Below are 16,779 nucleotides of genomic sequence, written 5' to 3' on the forward strand. Positions count from 1 at the left end.
TCAAATGCAATAAGAAGAAAATTCTAAGTAAGACAAATGACTAAGGAAACTTATCATATGTTTCCTTACTTGTATTACTTCCGTATTAGTCAACCATTTACCCTGAAAATGACATAAAAAGAAAAGAAAAAAAAAACCCCATAGTTATTTTTCCTTTCACTTCTTCCTTCCTGATCAGTAGGCTAAAGATAGAGCATGTTGGTAGAATCTGTGAGTATCAAGAAATGAAATAAAAACTCGTTAATTTTGTGCAGTGTTTTCACTGATTTGGTAAGAACAAGATACATATGTATGTACAAACTATGAAATATGGATTGTGTAATTTCAGGGATTTCTGTTAAATGCATATATATCTTCTTTTAAAACTGGCAGTGCTCAATTAGAAAATGAACAATAAAGTGTGTGGTAATATTTTAATTTTCTTAGAACAGCATTAAATAGCAAGTTAAAAAAAAAGGTGCCATGGCAAATTGAGGAAGAGAGACCATAGAAGAAAGGAAAAAGGTTTATATTTTAGCACCTATAACTGTACTTTTTTCCTACATAAGGCATCCTATGTTTTCATTTTCAGTGGGCCAGGTAAATTATGTAGCCGTGCCTGCTGGGGGTGCTGGCTGAGATCAGAGTTAAATTCCCCGTATTCTACAAAGGCATATGTGACATCAGTGGAATTCCCAGACCATCGAAAGTCTAGAAGAAGGCTTCCAAGTATTCCTTTGGATATAGCTCATGTCACTTCCTGTCACTCCTTAGAATGGAGTTAAGGCACACCAAGATATTAATTTTCTCAGTCCTCAGGGTTATGAGCAGGGCTAAAGCTGGTGAAATCATCCATTGACATCAGAAAGCCACATATATAGAGGGAAACATTGTGTTACAGAGGTCTAGTTGTGGTTGAGATCAAAAGACTTGTTAAAAAAACTATACTCTAAAATGCCAAAGAGAAAACTAGAGAAGACATCTCCATTAAAATGGATGTGACTTAACATCAAGACTATTGCAACTGTTATCAGTTTTGGTTAGAGTCAACTGAGTAGGGAAGCACATGAAATAAACAATTTTGATGAAAGTTGATTCTCATTATGGAAGTTATGCTCTATAATTGTAGAGAAGACTGAGTCATTGCCCCTAGGGGGAAATACAGGGTTCCTAAAAGCGTCTGGTCATAACATTTTAATCAACTGATCAACATACAACTATTTAATTGTGTTTCTGTTTAAAGACCTCTTATTTAACATATATAATTTATATTGTTGATTCATTAGCTTTCAGCTTGCCACCACAAACACTGTAACATGCCTGAACGAAGCCTGTCTAACATGTGCATTTTCTCTGTAAGACACCTCACGGACTCCTCAGCTTTAGGAACACTACGCAGCACTGCAGCATCACATTTGGTGGGGGACATTGTAAACAGCAAAATCAACAGAGAGCACAAAATTGATGAAAAGATGGCACTAAATAGACTGTGAAAAGAACACTAGTTTTAGTATGAGAGTTGAAATGAGAAGGCAGAGCATCACCTTGTTGAACCTCAGCTAGAATGTGAGCATCAAATGACTTAAATTTGTCACTGCTCTGTGCATACGTATGTCTGCAAATCACTATGAAAATGAATTTTAATGAGTAGGTGAATTAGCAAGTATGAAATCTGCAAGTAATGAATTACAAAAACAGCAGTACTATATTTAATTCCTATACTTAATGAAGTCTTTCAAACCACCAGATTTTGGCCTCTTTATGGGGAAAAATATCAAATGAAAGTGAAATGATAAATAACATGAAGTGAGTTGGTAGTATGCCATACTTATTTCATATAATTCTTCTAAGAATAAGTAAGGAGTTACAAACTTTTCTTCTATCATCTTAGGTTTAGTGCTGGGCCTATGAATTAAACTGATAAAAGACAGGTTAAAAGAAGAAAAGAAAACAGAGTCTATTTACACATGGAATATGTAGGACATGAGGGAGAACTCAATGATGAGTAACTCAGAGGCGTGGTTAGAGTTGAGAGCTTATATACCATCCTAACAGAGGGTGATAAATTGTGGAGACCCAGATAAAGGAAAGGGGGATTGGGGCTCCTAGGGGAGGTAAATTGTGGGAAGGTGACTAAAAATGTATAGTACATAAGAGGTGTTTGGTAAGATTGTTATGCAAATAACAGCTTTCTCCTTTTCCTAGTAAGGAAGATGTAAACACCTTTACAAATAAAAATTTGTGTCACCTTTACAATGGGAAATTCATGCCCTACTTTTAGGCAAAAATGGGGAGGAGGGAGAATTCCTCTTATGTCTGATGTTTCTCAATTGTCTTCAGCTCAAAATAATTCTTATGTGAAAGTGGCATATTTGGGGTAGCATATTCTGATCATCTTCAGATAAAATGGACAATAATTATGGCAGAACAAATGACCATTTTTTTGTTGTTTTTGCTGTTATAACACTTCTTAACAGATCATTCAATACAATTATGCAAACATGGATAAATTTTTCACAGATGTGAGAAGTGTATACAACAGTGTAAAAGACTATTCCAGAATTAATTCTTCCTTTTTGTCTTGGTTTTTAATAAACGCAGCAGGAAAAAACTCCTGGGTCAATGGTCTGAATAGATAGAATGTTTACCTGAGATGCTTATCTGTTAAACTCTTAGGATTTGCTTGTAAGTAGTTTGGAGGGACTATAAGTCCTAGTTTGAAAATGGGGATTAGCAAGTAGATTGAGGGTGTAGGTATTCGTGTTCATGATGATTTTAAGAAAGGGGTTACAAACTGGTTTTGGGGAAGGAGATTTTTGCTCTCAGACCTATTTTTCTTACCAGCTGTGTGCTGAATGAATGCCTTGGAATTGCACAGCAATCCCTTTAGGTGGAGCTGGCTCATGCTCCTTAGTCGCAGCCAGTGCCTTCCTTGTTGCCTCATACTTTGCAGTTGTTGCAATTTCATTACCTGCTTGGTCAAGGAGGCAGTGCTGCAGGCCACACTCAGAAGCTACTAGGCTAAGTAATAACTGCACAGAAGCAAGAGCCCTTTGCCCTAGCACTGGCACCTTCATCACTCTTTCCTCCCCTCTTGCTAAAGGGAGAAATTGGCTTTACTGGGTGGTTGTGTTTTTTGTTTGTTTGTTTGTTTCTTGTTTGTTTGTTTGTTTTTCCTGCATCACTCTTTTTTTTTTGTTGGTTTGTTTTTCCTGCATCACTCACAGCCTTCACTCTTTCTTGAGTTTGAGTTTTTTTTTTTTTTTCCACATCATTTGGATCTCCATAATTCAAACTGAGGAAAGACTTCTTACTAATAGCAATAAGGCACATTCATGGGGAAGTCAGATGCCTGAGGATTTAGGGGTACTTAACTCTTTTCCCTTTTTCATGCTTTACAACTGTGATTAAGTCAGTGCAGACCACCCGTCACCATTTCTTACTGCTTAATTAAGAAACATCTCGGAATTTTCTCCCTATTAGTTTCAGGCAGATTAGAAGGAAAAAATATTTTAACAGATGCTAAAGAGTCTTTCCAATGATTTGAAGATTAGGAGAGTGCCTTTTATGGGGCTCCCAAAGTGTTCCCTGGCTGCTTCTGCCAGAATTGAAAAAAATTTAGTGGCTGAGTACTTAATGAAAAGCCAAGATGCTCTGACAAAGAACTCCTGGGCAACTATTACTGTAGCTCCAAAGAGTTACTGCAAATTAAATTTTATTCTTGTCCTTTATGATCTATATCAGGCAGTAGGTGTAACAGCATGACTGAAATATTCTTGTCTTACACTTTCGTTAATAAAAGCACCCATTCATTAATATATGTGTACCAGCAGGAAATATGAAATGGTATGCTCCAGTTGAAAAGTCAGATATTGTATTGTCAACTTCATAGGCAAAAGGCAGGGTAAATACAATTAGAGTTCGGGGACAGGGTAATTACTGTCTCCATCTGGTAACACATTCTTTATCTGAGCTCAACTGTCTTACGGGTTTTAAGTGCTTATGGGGCATCTTGCTAGGCAACCTAATAAAGGATTACTTTTTAAATGTTACCTTGAAAGCTTTTCAAGATTGCCTTTGTCTAATAACACAATATCACATCTGGCATGATTGCCATCGCTGTAAAGCAAAATCTTTTAATAGTATTTATTAAGTACTTCCCAAAGATGCATAATCACCAACATGAGTTGATGTTAATAGAGAGTCATTCGTCAGCTCAGTCTTCAATATTTGTGGAAAAGCAGGCTCAGCAAGAAACGTATAATGAATGTAAAGCAAATACAAAATACAACATCCCTGCAGTCTGACTCCTTTTCCCGAAGGATGGGAACATCGCATTTCACAGTCTAGCTGCTTGGTAGTTTCTGAACACTGTCTCTAAAATATTTGGCATGAAATATCACGAGCTAAACAAGCACGAAGAACACAGCAGCTAAAGGGAGGCTTATGGGGAGAAATGGTATTTACCTTAATGACCATGGCTTAGGAAATTGCCATATTCCATACTGGGTTAATAAAGGCTTAGGGCAAAGTGGAGAGTGAATGGCAACCGTGCTGGCTGAGAGCGTGGAGGAAATGTCACGCACCTTCTCACTGTCACCGGAACATCAGAACTCTCCACTCCCCTCTGCTCCTTCCCTGAGCCTCACAACCCAGAGCAGGGCTGGGTAAGAAAAAAAATTGTGATTAGGGTAATTCAGCAGCTGGGAAGGTATTTTCTGACAGTTCTGCAGATAATGGAGTGCTGTACACAGGGTAATAAGGAGAGAGAGTATGATTATAAGCTATAATTCAGTCAAGAGGTTAGATGATCTCATCAACAGTCAGTACAAAGCCATTGTGGTTTGTCTTAATATTATCAGGACCTTAAGATTGAACAAGAACTTGGCTACTCAATATTTTGCCTTGTTTGTTCTTTTGGAGTATGGAGTGGGAGTGGGAACCAGGTCTCTATTTGATCAATTATTCTAACCCATGTATATTTATGTGCATATACATATGGCTTTATGTATATCCTCCCAGAGCTATGCATTCTCCCCAGACCCCAGGGTACATACAGGAAACACAATTTAAAAAATCTTGACAGAGTAACAGCATGTATAAAAATGAGACGATCATTGACTATTTTTCATGCACTTTGTTTGCAGTAGAGCCCACACCAGATCATTATTTCCAAAAGGTAACCTCTCTCCTTCCTTTATGCTACTGCAGAGCAGGGAATACTCGTCTCTATTCATTCCGAACAGTGTGCACCTCTTCAGGTAACCATGGTGTATTTTCAGCTTTGGCAACGTCAGCATTTTTCTATCTGCTAATTTCTAGCTGTGTGGGACCTTGAGGTAGTCATTTAACTTATGTGTGCTTCAATTTCCTTACCTGTCTAATTAGGACAGCAATGGTACCTGCTATTTTTTTTTTTAGAATGTTTTATTTTTAGAATAAGATGAATTAATACATGGCAAGGGCTTAGAATAGTTCCTAGGCATTCTTATTACTAGTGTTGCTTTTGTTATTACTTTTTGGTAGGTGGTGGTATTTTCTCCTTGAGCAGAGAGAGTATGTTTTGATCAATTATATGTTTTTCCAAACATATACCATAGTACAGGGCACAATAATAAATGAATTGCATTTAGATCTTTGGCTAGATTTTTAATATTTGGGGTAATATTTTAAATTCTAGTAGAAATCTTTTTCTCTACCCTGTAGACAATACAAGTGTACACATTTGTGCCCAACTGATCTTTAAAGAATACCTTTAGGAATAGGTAATCTTGCAAAAGCAAGCCTGGAGTATCCTTTGAAGGGCTGAGTGATTTAATCAAAGGGTAAGTTCCTTTCTTCCGGTTAGCTGTCAATCTAAGAGGTACCTTTTTATATGTCGGGTATCAGTAGGTGGCAGTTTTTATGTCACACTTTGTTCTCTTTGGAACACATCCTCTCAGATGTTAAGTGGAACAGCACAAAGATCTCATAAATCCAGTGTAGGAATCAATTGGAAAGTATTGCATGTAGTTTATTAGGAGTAATAACTGAATTATAAAATATGTGAATGACTTTCTGTAAGTTGGAGTGGATTCATTATGAGTTTTATGGTAATTTCATACCCATCACTTCCTTGCATTCTGGTATGCTCATTTGAGTGGGAGAGAAAGGGGAGGGGTTACATTTAGTGCGATTAAATGTAAAGAAATTATTGGTACTACTTGATGTGAATATCATATGTCCTGTGGTATGGATGGCCAATCCAGAAACAGGGCTCAAGAAATTGATCCTAGATGTGAGTCAAAACCAAAAGAAAATGTTAGCAGAGCATTTTCAACTTATCAACAACTTAGAACAATTTAGCTGAAGCTGTTGTGGGACTGCTAAGATTGGCAGGTAAGGAAAACAAGCCTCAAATTACAACGCTCTAGCAGCAGCAAATGGAACCAAAATACAACTTCTGGGGTGGCACCCATTTTCAGTGGTTTTGTTCACTGACATATCCAGCAAAATTACTGAACAGCAGAAGGGGTCAACCAGCTGGGATCAAGTTTCAAGTGTGGCTTACTTTGAGATGAAAGCATGCTGGCGTTTAGAGCTGGGCACTTGTGAACTGGGGTTATCTAGCGTGCTTGGCAATGTCTAAGTTGTTTTTGGATTCCTGATTCTGATTCCAGATGTTTTTCAATATAACAAGTAGGCAGGGAAATTTAAATAGGAAAGTCACTGGTGAATAACATTACCTGTTACTTTCTTCAGCTGGGTGGGAGGTTTGAAAAATTACTAGGTGTCATATACATTAGAGTGTAAATTGATCATGTGAATAGCCATTATTTATACCTAGAGTGACCATATAATTGATCATTCAAGTCAAGGACACCGTGGAGAATGAAAGGGGTGCTGTTAATAATAATACTGGGACAGCAGACATAATGGGGACTGTCTGAGACAATCTGGGACATATAGACTTTTTTTTAACATATGGTGAGTGAAGAGTATTCGTTCAACACACCAGAGTTCCTATGTGATTTCTTTTTATGTTTTTCATTAAGTACCATTATTATATATTATCTGTAGAGAACCTTCCCTTTCTATGACAGGAGACTTTTACAGTAGAGGTTCAGAAATGGTCAAATGAATATATAGGAAACTTATCACATGTGTCAGTAGTACTGGATTTTGGTTTTTCCCTCTTTTTAAATTTTGCTTCCCCCCGCGCCATTCCACGGCACTCCCTCCTTGTTCATGAGGTACAAACAGGGGAAAGATCAAAGGCTTGTGCCAGAGGAAGGAAGATTTCAGATGTGGGGGAAATCTCTGTTCTTCTTTCCTAGAGAAAGGCCTTTTGCTTGCCGATTTCTCCTGGCTCGTGCTCTCTGTCCAATAATGCATTACTCAATGTAAGGCTTTTCCTTTTCCATTAAATAAAACCCTTAAGTTCAAACACAAGCCCAGTCATAGAACCTAGGCTTACCTTTGGCTGTATAAAAACAGCCTTCATGCACTAATTCATATGCAATAGTTCAAACAAACAAAAACCAATACAATCATTCCTGTGTCACTAACAAGATTTTCATAAAACTGAGTGAAATTTCTTGGGCTTAATATAATTTTGGGACTTCTAGTTTCTTTCACACACGGAAACTCAGTATATAATAGCTCACAGTATATGATTCAGAAGCGGAGATGAATCAGAAGACTGTTGGGGTATCATTCTACCAGGCTCAGCTTGAGAACTGGGGTCTGGGTCCCTGCAGCTGAACTATGGGCTGGTTCCATAACCTAGTAAGAGGTTGGTAGGAACAAGAATGATTTACATTCAAGTCCTTACAGTTTGGGTGGGCTGGGAGTAAGGGAGAGAAGAAGAAGAAAGGGAGAGAATAAACAAAAACAAGATGAGAAGATCTTGGCTCCACTGTGTAGCTTCTCTGATCTGTACCATAGGGACAGTAGCTCCTGCCTACTTCGTGGAGATGTAGTGAAGATTATGAAAGAAAATGAATTCGAAAGTTCCCTTCAGGATGAAATGCTTTATGCAAATATAAGGCATGTTTTATCACTAAACAGAAATAAACAGAGCTTTGTAACAAACCTTTCCCTAACGTGATCGTCACCTTTATGAAATGTCTAGCGCAGAGGTCCTCAACCCACTGGCCACAGACTGGTACTAGTCCGTGGCCTGTTAGGAACCGGGCCACACAGCAGGAGGTGAGTGGCAGGCGAGTGAGCATTATCACCTGAGCTCTGCCTTCTGTTAGATCAGCGGTGGCATTAGATTCTCACAGGAGCACAAACCCTATTGTGAACTGCACAAGTGAGGGATTTAGGTTGCACACACCTTATGAGAATGTAATGCCTGATGCTCTGTCGCTGTCTCCCATCACCCCCAGATGGGACTGTCTCCTTGCAGGAAAACAAACTCAGGGCTCCCAGATTCTACATTATGGTGAGTTGTATAATTATTTCATTATATATTACAATGTAATAACAATAGAAAGAAAGTGCACAATAAATGTAATGCACTTGAATTTTCCTGAAACCATTACCTCTCTAATCCTGGTTCATGAAAAGATTGTCTTCCATGAAACTGGTCCCTGGTGTCAAAAAGGCTGGGGACTCCTCGTCTAGAGAACCTTTTTAAGAAGGACACAACCTGTGCTCAATACCCCTGACTCTCAGCTAAGGACGGCAATGGCCCATGCCTTTCAAGCAAGCATGAGCTGGAAACCTACAGTGTAAGTAGCTTTAACTCCAGGAATATGAAAGACACAGGGAGTTCCTATGCTGCAGTCTTTATTTCAACTAAGAAAGCCCTCGCTAGGACTTTGATTGGGCTGGATGTTCAATGTCACAATACTTTATAAGATGTTTTAACAGTCAGTTTAGTCTACAAAGCAGCCAAACTAGTTATCTGAGTTGGGTAATTGTTGAGCTGTTTTGATTTATATTTTAGGTCCACTCGACCATCAGAATAGTTAAATTACATACAGCTAATATATGGGAGAGTCACTGGAAGTTGGGCTAAGCCCTGTGAATTTGATATCTGATTTGCTTCCTGTGCCTATGATGTCTAAGCCGAGTTGACAAACGAGGGGAAGTGGGCTCGATGCGTGTTTCTGTCGTAGGGATCATGCTTTGCTTCAAGGTGGCTGAAGTTCAAACTACATAAGAACCCGGAATCCCCAGTCATTTGTTTACTTAGGATTTTAATTTTGAAAAAAAGTTAAGACACAAAGCAACTCCATTTTCAGAATTAAAATTTCACATATATCCTTTATGCTAATGGAAACTTGTTGCCAGTTTGCACACTTGTTGTCAATACTCAGAGCACGCTTGGACAATTGAACTGAATTTGTAACAACAAAAACAAACTTATTCTTATATATTAATACCTTCATTTTTCTGTCTAGTTCTTACAGATCCGGGTTCGTATCATGACCTTCTTAGTGTGATTGGGTGAGTTATTAATTTCACTGTGTCTCATTTTATTCAGTATAAAATGGACATTATTATGTTTATATCATAGAGATGCTATAAAGATGAATTAAGGCTGGGTATGGTGGCTCAGGCCCGTAATCCCAGCACTTTGGGAGGCTGAGGCACGTGGATCACGAGGTCAGGAATTCGAGAGCAGCCTGGCCAACATGGTGAAACTCCGTCTCTATTAAAAATACAAAACATTAGCCCGGCATGGTGGAGGGTGCCTGTAGTCCCAGCTACTCGGGAGGCTGAGGCAGGAGAATCGCTTGAACCCCGGAGGTGGAGGTTGCAGTGAGCCGAGATCACGCCACTGCACTCCAGCCTGGGCGACTGAGGGAGACTCCGTCCCCCCTCGCCCCCTCGCCCCCCAAACCCCCCAAAAAATGTGAGTGAGTGTGACCAGCCGGGCTGCTGTGTCCCACTCGGGCTCTGGCTTCACCAGGGGATAAGACCTTAGTTTTGGCCATTAGGCTTAACAGGGCTGCCCCAACTTTAGCATCTTGCTCTTGCACCTAGGACCATGTTTGGCATGGGATAATTTCTCATTATCTATCTTTTGAAAAAAGTGGATAATTCCCAAAGTCAGCTCTTCAACCATCTCACTGCTCAGCACCTCACTGCAGTCACGTTCGCTCAAGTACGGGTCATTCCCGAACTGAGATCTCTGCATCTGCACTTTCTCTGCCTGGAAATTTCTATCCCCGGGTCTGCTCATGGTGTCTCTTTCCCTGTCATTCATCAGAGCTCCATCACCCCAGGCTCTCCTGGACCACTAGCCTAAAGGAGTTTCCTTCCTGGTCGCTATCCCATTTCCTGTTTCATTCCTTCATGGCGCCTTTCACTTTCTGAATCTTCGCGTTCATTTATTGGCATACATGTTGTCTGTCTCTTCCTCACTAAAGGGAGAGGGCGGAAATTTTAGTGTCTTGCTCTTGCACCCAGAACCGTGTTTGACATGGGATGATTTCTCATTATATATCTTTTGAAAAAGTGAGTAATTGCTGAGGTCAGTAATTTTTTTTTTTAATTAAAAAAATCCACAGATGCTTGTTCTTATTGAAGGCAAGGTGGCTTTATTCAAGGTAAATATTCTTCTGCTTTCTTGAATCCAGTTTGCAATCCTTCTTTCTCCTCTCTCCAAACTTGAGCATTCACAGGGTAAAAGTCCCAGTTTCCCAATTTCCTGTTTTGCTTTATGCTTCAAGGTGTACCTGAGCTTGTGCTCCTTAAGCAGGCTATAAAGGCAGGCATCTAATTCCTCCTGGCTTTGCTGCATGCCCTATTTATGAGCCAGCAAAATATGTTTGGCCACATGTTTACACCAGCAAATAAATGTGTCTATGGAATGGAAATGCGTCCCCACTATATCAGTTGTCAACGTCTATTTAAACAGACTTAAATTTGTGGCTGCATCTTTCTAGCTCTCAAGATACAGAAACACTTTATCCCTCATTGCCACTATGTTACAAGTTGGATTTTTTAAATCAATGTAATTTTGTTACCACATTTGTGCATATACTTTAACTATATCCCTGTCTGCTTATCCAAAGAGCAAATTAAAATAAATATTGTTGTTACCTGATAAAAGTGGTTTCATTTATTTTTCTAAAACCACTTGGATGTTTTTCCTTCCCAATAAACTGGTTTCTGTTACTTCCAAATAAAATTTGTTACATTTTGATATTGTAGATGAAATTATCCTAACATTCCTTAATTGTTTTATAATAGTCACTTTTCTCAATACAAACCAAAATAATAATAATGTGAGCTAAATCACAGTATTTCTTACAATTACATGCTGTATTCTTAGTACCTTTATTTGTATGAGTTCCTTTATTTATAAGATCATTCTTGAAATAAATTATTTATCTGTAATAGTTACGGTTAGCTGCATTAAGGAATGAATAATTTTCTACTGGTTTTTCACAGCCAGTGATAAATCCCCTAGAGCAAGGTTTGTACATAATAAGAGTTCAATAAATATTTGTGAAATAAATCTTTAGCAGGTTATACAATATTTAGCGTGCCTGAGAGGATGGAAACGTTTCAGAAGTATAAAACTCAATGCAATTGGCTAAATTGGGAAGTTATTAGTCTTTTCACATTTGATCTTATTTTTTGACCTCATTTATAAAGTATTGACATCAGTTTTCAAGTCACTAAATTTATCCTCTGAGAAGAAATCAGTACAAAAGAATAGAGATACAGTATTTTCCATATACATTTGGGAAGCTCTAAATGTTCTAAAATTCAAATAGTTCCTGATTTCAGATGCTGAGTGTATTTAGGTGAGTGGCACTGTTTTACTATATGGGGTTTGTTGTTGTTTTTTAACACTGAACCTTCTAAAAATGTCTCAAACCCAAAAAGTTCCATGGCTCTGAAATTTATGACAATAATTAAGAAAATGCAGAAAGGGCACTGGTAGATTTTTAAAAACTATTTTAATACAAGATTAATAGCAATTTTCTATCCAAATCAGAAATGAAAAATCTTAACCCAAATAATATTCATTTGACAGTCACATAAAATTTTAGGTTTGATTGGTGCACACATTTATCCTGCATATATATTATGTATATGCACAGAGAGACCTCACTATTATGCCCTTGTTAGGGGTCTTTTCGTGGAAGTACCTCATTACAAGGCAATGTCAAAGGTTCCGTAACCACTCAACTTTGAATGAAGTTCAAAATGTCCCCATGCTAAGCTGAGTCCGTGCCGTAGCAAACCATGACGTAGCAAGTCTCCAGAATACGTATAAATCAATAGTCCGTTTGTGTAAGTTGGTCTAAAACTAAACACTGACTAATGTCTCCAACAAGGAGGAACACATTGCAAATTTATAAGTTACGGTTTCCTTTACTCTTCTGTTAGCAAAGCTAAATTGTGTTTTTAAATAAAAATCAGGTCTGTTAGTAAGTAAATGGAAATGTGTCTAAATTTCTGCAAGTTTTAGGTAAAAGTTGCATTTGCTAACGCTTCTACGTTTAATCAAATCACTTGATAATTAGCTTTGCAAAAAGAAGTAATAAAAGAATCACATCTCAGGAATATGTGAAGTTTTTTTCCTCCTTAGGGACTTTAGTTGGTGTTCAGTCTGTAGCCAAAACATGTATGTAATGGCAAAAGAATTAAAGAAGGCTAATGTCTGCAGCAGGGAATAAATTAAAAATCAGGGTTCTGCCTGTAATAATATTTTCAAGGTGTTTGCTTTAAAGAATGTTACTTTGATAATTATTACTACTTATCAATGAATAATAGTGTTTTTCAGTGTAGACAAAATAGTATTTTCTACCCCTTACATTTAAAGCAGGTGATACAAGTTACTTAATGCTATCTAGGTAAGTCATTGTAAGGGAGTCAGATTTCTAGTGCTAACGTTCTACGATGGCTATAATCAAAGTACCAACTTGGCCTTCGTGAAAGTGACAGAAGGTTGTCATGGTTGTCCTTCAATACAGAACCATAAACAGAGCTCTTATTGGTAAATTTGTAATTCATTCTTCTCTGCTAAAGACTTTAGCCTCTGTTTAGCTTTTGTTGTGACACATACAAAGTATAATATATACCAATTACAGACGTGTATTTCTGTTAGAAAAATACATATTATAACTAAAGAACATGTAAATAGAGGCACTTCAATAAGCTAAGTGTTTGCAGTTATGAGCATCACCCACCAATTTCTAGTGTCGGATTTCAGTGAGCCCATTCCTCTCTATTCATAACAAAAGTTATGATATGATTACAGAATTTAGGGAACATCAGAGCAAATGAGGGGCATGTCATAAAAAATAATGAAGCCTCATTGCATCCCCTATCAATATGCTGAAATGAGAAAAATTAATTTGAGGGTTGAATTCCAAAATACTTACTGAAATAGGGTAACCAGGTTAAATGAAATCCTTTAGGGCCAAAACATTTCTCATGTTAAATTAGTCGGAAAATCATATGACATAGTAGTATGATGATAAAAACTAGGAAGTACAACTTGAATGATATTTAGACCACATCCATGCAGGGTGCTAACACTGTGACATCATTAACTGATATCGTTTCAGCTCTCTGCCTGGCTCATTATACGTCACTATATCTCATCAATATGAATCATATTGATAATGAAGGTGTTGAAACAAATGAAGCAGGCGTTTATATATTATCTGTGTGTTTAGTGCGTATAGAACATGGGTTCACATTCATTAATATTATGTGTATTCATACACATGCACAAAACCTTTTGGGGATGAAAGCACAGGAAAAACAAGGCATCCTGATCTATTTCATAAAAGAGAACGCAGAAATATTTTAAAAAGGAAAGACTTGGAGTTTAAAGCCATAAAGACAAGTCATTATTCAAATAGTCTGGAAAATCAAGGTTGATTTAATTTGTATTGCACCTTAATTATTGGAGAAAGACAATACTGACTTCTGAACACAGAATGAAATGAGCAACATAAATGACTGGTCCTTTATAGAGAAGTCTTATGTGGAGTTCGTGGTAGGAAGCCAAAATGTGGGCAGTGAAATGGATGGTTTTCTAGAAGTATGTAATGGTGAACTAGATTGTTAATTTCATAAAGTTTTAAATGAAAGAATGCCACAAAGTCTCTTATCATCCTACATTTTATATTTCATTAGGCATAAAGTAGCAATAGATGCTTGTAAATACTTTCTGTCTTGCAAAAGTGCTCAAATATACTTAATACTATTGTGCCACATGTGTTCTACTTAAATGTGATGACTAAATCAATAACTAATTTTAATTTTGATGAGAACAGAGATTGAAAAATACCATTTACGTGTCAATACTGTCGATGAGTTAATTCAAATGTGACTGGCATACTATGGTGTCTTGAAACATTACTTTTCCCTACTCCAGATGCATCATAAAAACCAAGAAACATATGGATAGTCAACTGTATTCATAAAGCCCCAGTTTGGTTTATTTTGCTTCTCTCTGTCAGGGGGAGCATAGGGCCTGGCTTTGGCATACTTGGTGAACAGGTTAGGCTGTGGCTCTAAATTGGCCTATTGAGTTAGGTCATGTATCCAAGTGCCAGGCAGGAATCCTAGGCCGAAGGTGTTTTACATGAAAGCAATGGTTTTTCATGAATAACATTCTTTGCACATACAGTTTCCATCACCAGTAAAGCCCTGCACACCCACGGCTCATCCCATGAGTTTGGTGTAGTCTGGAGCACCCAGGCTGAAGCACACTCATGCAGAAGGGTGTGCCCTGGCAAACTTGTAATAAATGGACAGTTAGATACGTAAAAAGTTCTCTTTCTTGATTCTTGGTGCTCACAGATCACCGAGGAATCCCTTCTTTGAGCAGCACAAAACAAGAAGAGCTGGTTGACAAAACATTTTCTTACAAAGGTGTGTCAACCCTGAGCTTGGAATTAAGAAGTTAAAATCTGTGATTTATAGATATATAGATATAAAAATAGATGATCATACTAAGACTAAAAAAGTGAAAGAAATCTCCATGTCAATACTATATATATATATATATTTTTGTCTTGACTTCTTTTTCTGTTGTGAGTTATTTTGTAAGAGAATGCCCTTGTGATGCAGAAACCAACTGACACAAAGTAAATAGTTAAAAATGAAAACTCAGGAATGGATCTAATTGTGTATCGATTCATTAAAAAAGCTATTGTTTTGGGAGGGTAATGAGCACAGGGGCAGAAACGTCTAGTTAATGTCAAACCTGTGGCAAAAGCAGAGATTGTATCATTTAAGATTATTTTCAATTGAGACTCTTGAGGAAGGTGAATTGATGGGGGTATCTACTAGTAATTGAAGATGAAGGGGAAAATCTGTGCCAATTGGGTACAGTGGACAGACATTAAGGAAATTAAGAAAAAATGGTGCCATTACTAAATTGAAATTGGGCAGGGTGAGAGAGAGGTGCTGAGTCGTAGTAATTTTTGTTCTCATATTAAAGACGGGATTCTAAATTTAGTATCAGTACCTCCAGATTAATTTGGTGTTGTTTGGTTAGAGTGCAAGATGATACCTCCAAGACAACAGTGCATTTTCACTACATTTAGAACAAACTTTAAGCTTTTTCCCCATAAGCATTGTGTAAACCTGGATTTGTCACAAAAAAGCTTACACTGGGAGTTGGCTGTCAATGCTGAACTTACAGCGTTAAAGTTCATTTATTTTTCTTTGTTTGCTTTTTTGTTGAAAATGCAGCTGTCTTGGGGTTTGGCCCGATTTTACAAGGAAAATTATTTTCTTTCTTCCTTTTTTATTGTAAATGACAAAAAAACCCTCACAACGTGAGATTCCTTTACTTCTGCAGCATAAAAGCAAATGAAGGTAAGAAAATCTCCTGGTACGAAAGATTTGAGTAAGAATTCTCTCTAGAATAAACAAGGTCCCCACAGATAGCTGAAGGAAAGAGGAAGCAGTTCAGTCTGGCACCCGGTACTCTTTGGGAAAACAAAAAGGGAGGCAGGTTGCAGTACTGCTCTCTTCTCATAGAAAACGGTAAGTTTTTGTGGCATGGTCCATCGTCCAAGAGTGTAAGAAAAGAAGTGAGTTGGCCATTCAAATAGCTAAAATGCAGTTTCATCTGACCAAAAACCCAAGATTATCTGCTCAGTCTCTGCAGTGCCAGGACAATGCCGGTGAGACACCAGGAGAGCAGGGAGTGGCCACGCTGGGCTGCAGAAGAATCCACCTCTCTCCGGTCAGGATCCACTGGGGGGGCCTCTGTGGTGACAAACTCAAACTCCGTGGGACACACATCATCCATGCACCCACTGCCACTCCCTGAGCCACTGGATTCGTCACCTAGTGTGGAAAGATTGAAAAAGAAAGTTAGATCACTGATATGGTTAGGCTTTGTGGCCCCACCCAAATCTCATCTTGAATTGTAATCTCCATAATCCCCACGTGTCAGGGGAGAGGCCAGGTGGAGATAATTCAACCATGGGGGTGGTTTCCCCCATCCTGTTCTCGTGATAGTGATTGAGTTCTCAGGAGATCTGACAGTTTTATAAGGGGCTCCTCCCCCATGGCTTGGCACTTCTCTTTCCTGCCAACTTGTGAAGAAAGTGCCTTCGCCTTCCACCATGATTGTAATTTTCCTGAGGCCTCCTCAGCTATGCTGAACTGTGAGTCAATTAACCGCTTTCCTTTATCAATTACCCAGTCTCGGGCAGTTCTTTACAGCAGTATGAAAATGGACTAATACAACCACCAATCAGGAAAGAGTGGAAACAAAGAGCTCGGCAGATATGGGGCATGGTGGTGGGAGGCCGAATCTTCCCATGCATGGTCCCCCACCCTACCCAACAGGATTGTTTTTAATAGGCAGGGGTG

The 16,779-nt window shown here is 38.3% G+C and overlaps 2 protein-coding genes across 9 annotated transcripts in view; one reads left to right on the top strand and one right to left on the bottom strand.

The window, feature by feature from the left end:
* LOC105477210 (dopachrome tautomerase) overlaps nt 1-16,779 on the top strand; it is an 85,057-nt gene that overhangs the window by 64,448 nt on the left and 3,830 nt on the right. For 2 of the 3 annotated variants that reach the window (XR_984572.2, XR_011614673.1), the window contains exons 9-10: nt 8,352-8,407; nt 9,372-9,417. The exons of the other annotated variant lie outside the window; for it this stretch is intronic. The gene's annotated coding sequence lies outside the window, so the exon portion shown is untranslated. The remainder of the gene's footprint in view (nt 1-8,351; nt 8,408-9,371; nt 9,418-16,779) is intronic. 3 annotated transcript variants of the gene reach the window in all.
* The window catches only part of LOC105477239 (glypican 6), a 1,180,155-nt gene continuing 1,175,242 nt past the window's right edge, over nt 11,867-16,779 (bottom strand). For all 6 annotated transcript variants that reach the window (XM_011733662.3, XM_011733647.3, XM_011733670.3 and 3 more), the window contains one exon: nt 11,867-16,248. In XM_011733662.3, the coding sequence (XP_011731964.1) occupies nt 16,046-16,248 (203 nt within the window). In that variant the 3' untranslated portion in view covers nt 11,867-16,045. The remainder of the gene's footprint in view (nt 16,249-16,779) is intronic.

Source organism: Macaca nemestrina, chromosome 16 (genome assembly GCF_043159975.1).
Source record: "Macaca nemestrina isolate mMacNem1 chromosome 16, mMacNem.hap1, whole genome shotgun sequence".
Classification (NCBI taxonomy): domain Eukaryota; kingdom Metazoa; phylum Chordata; class Mammalia; order Primates; family Cercopithecidae; genus Macaca; species Macaca nemestrina.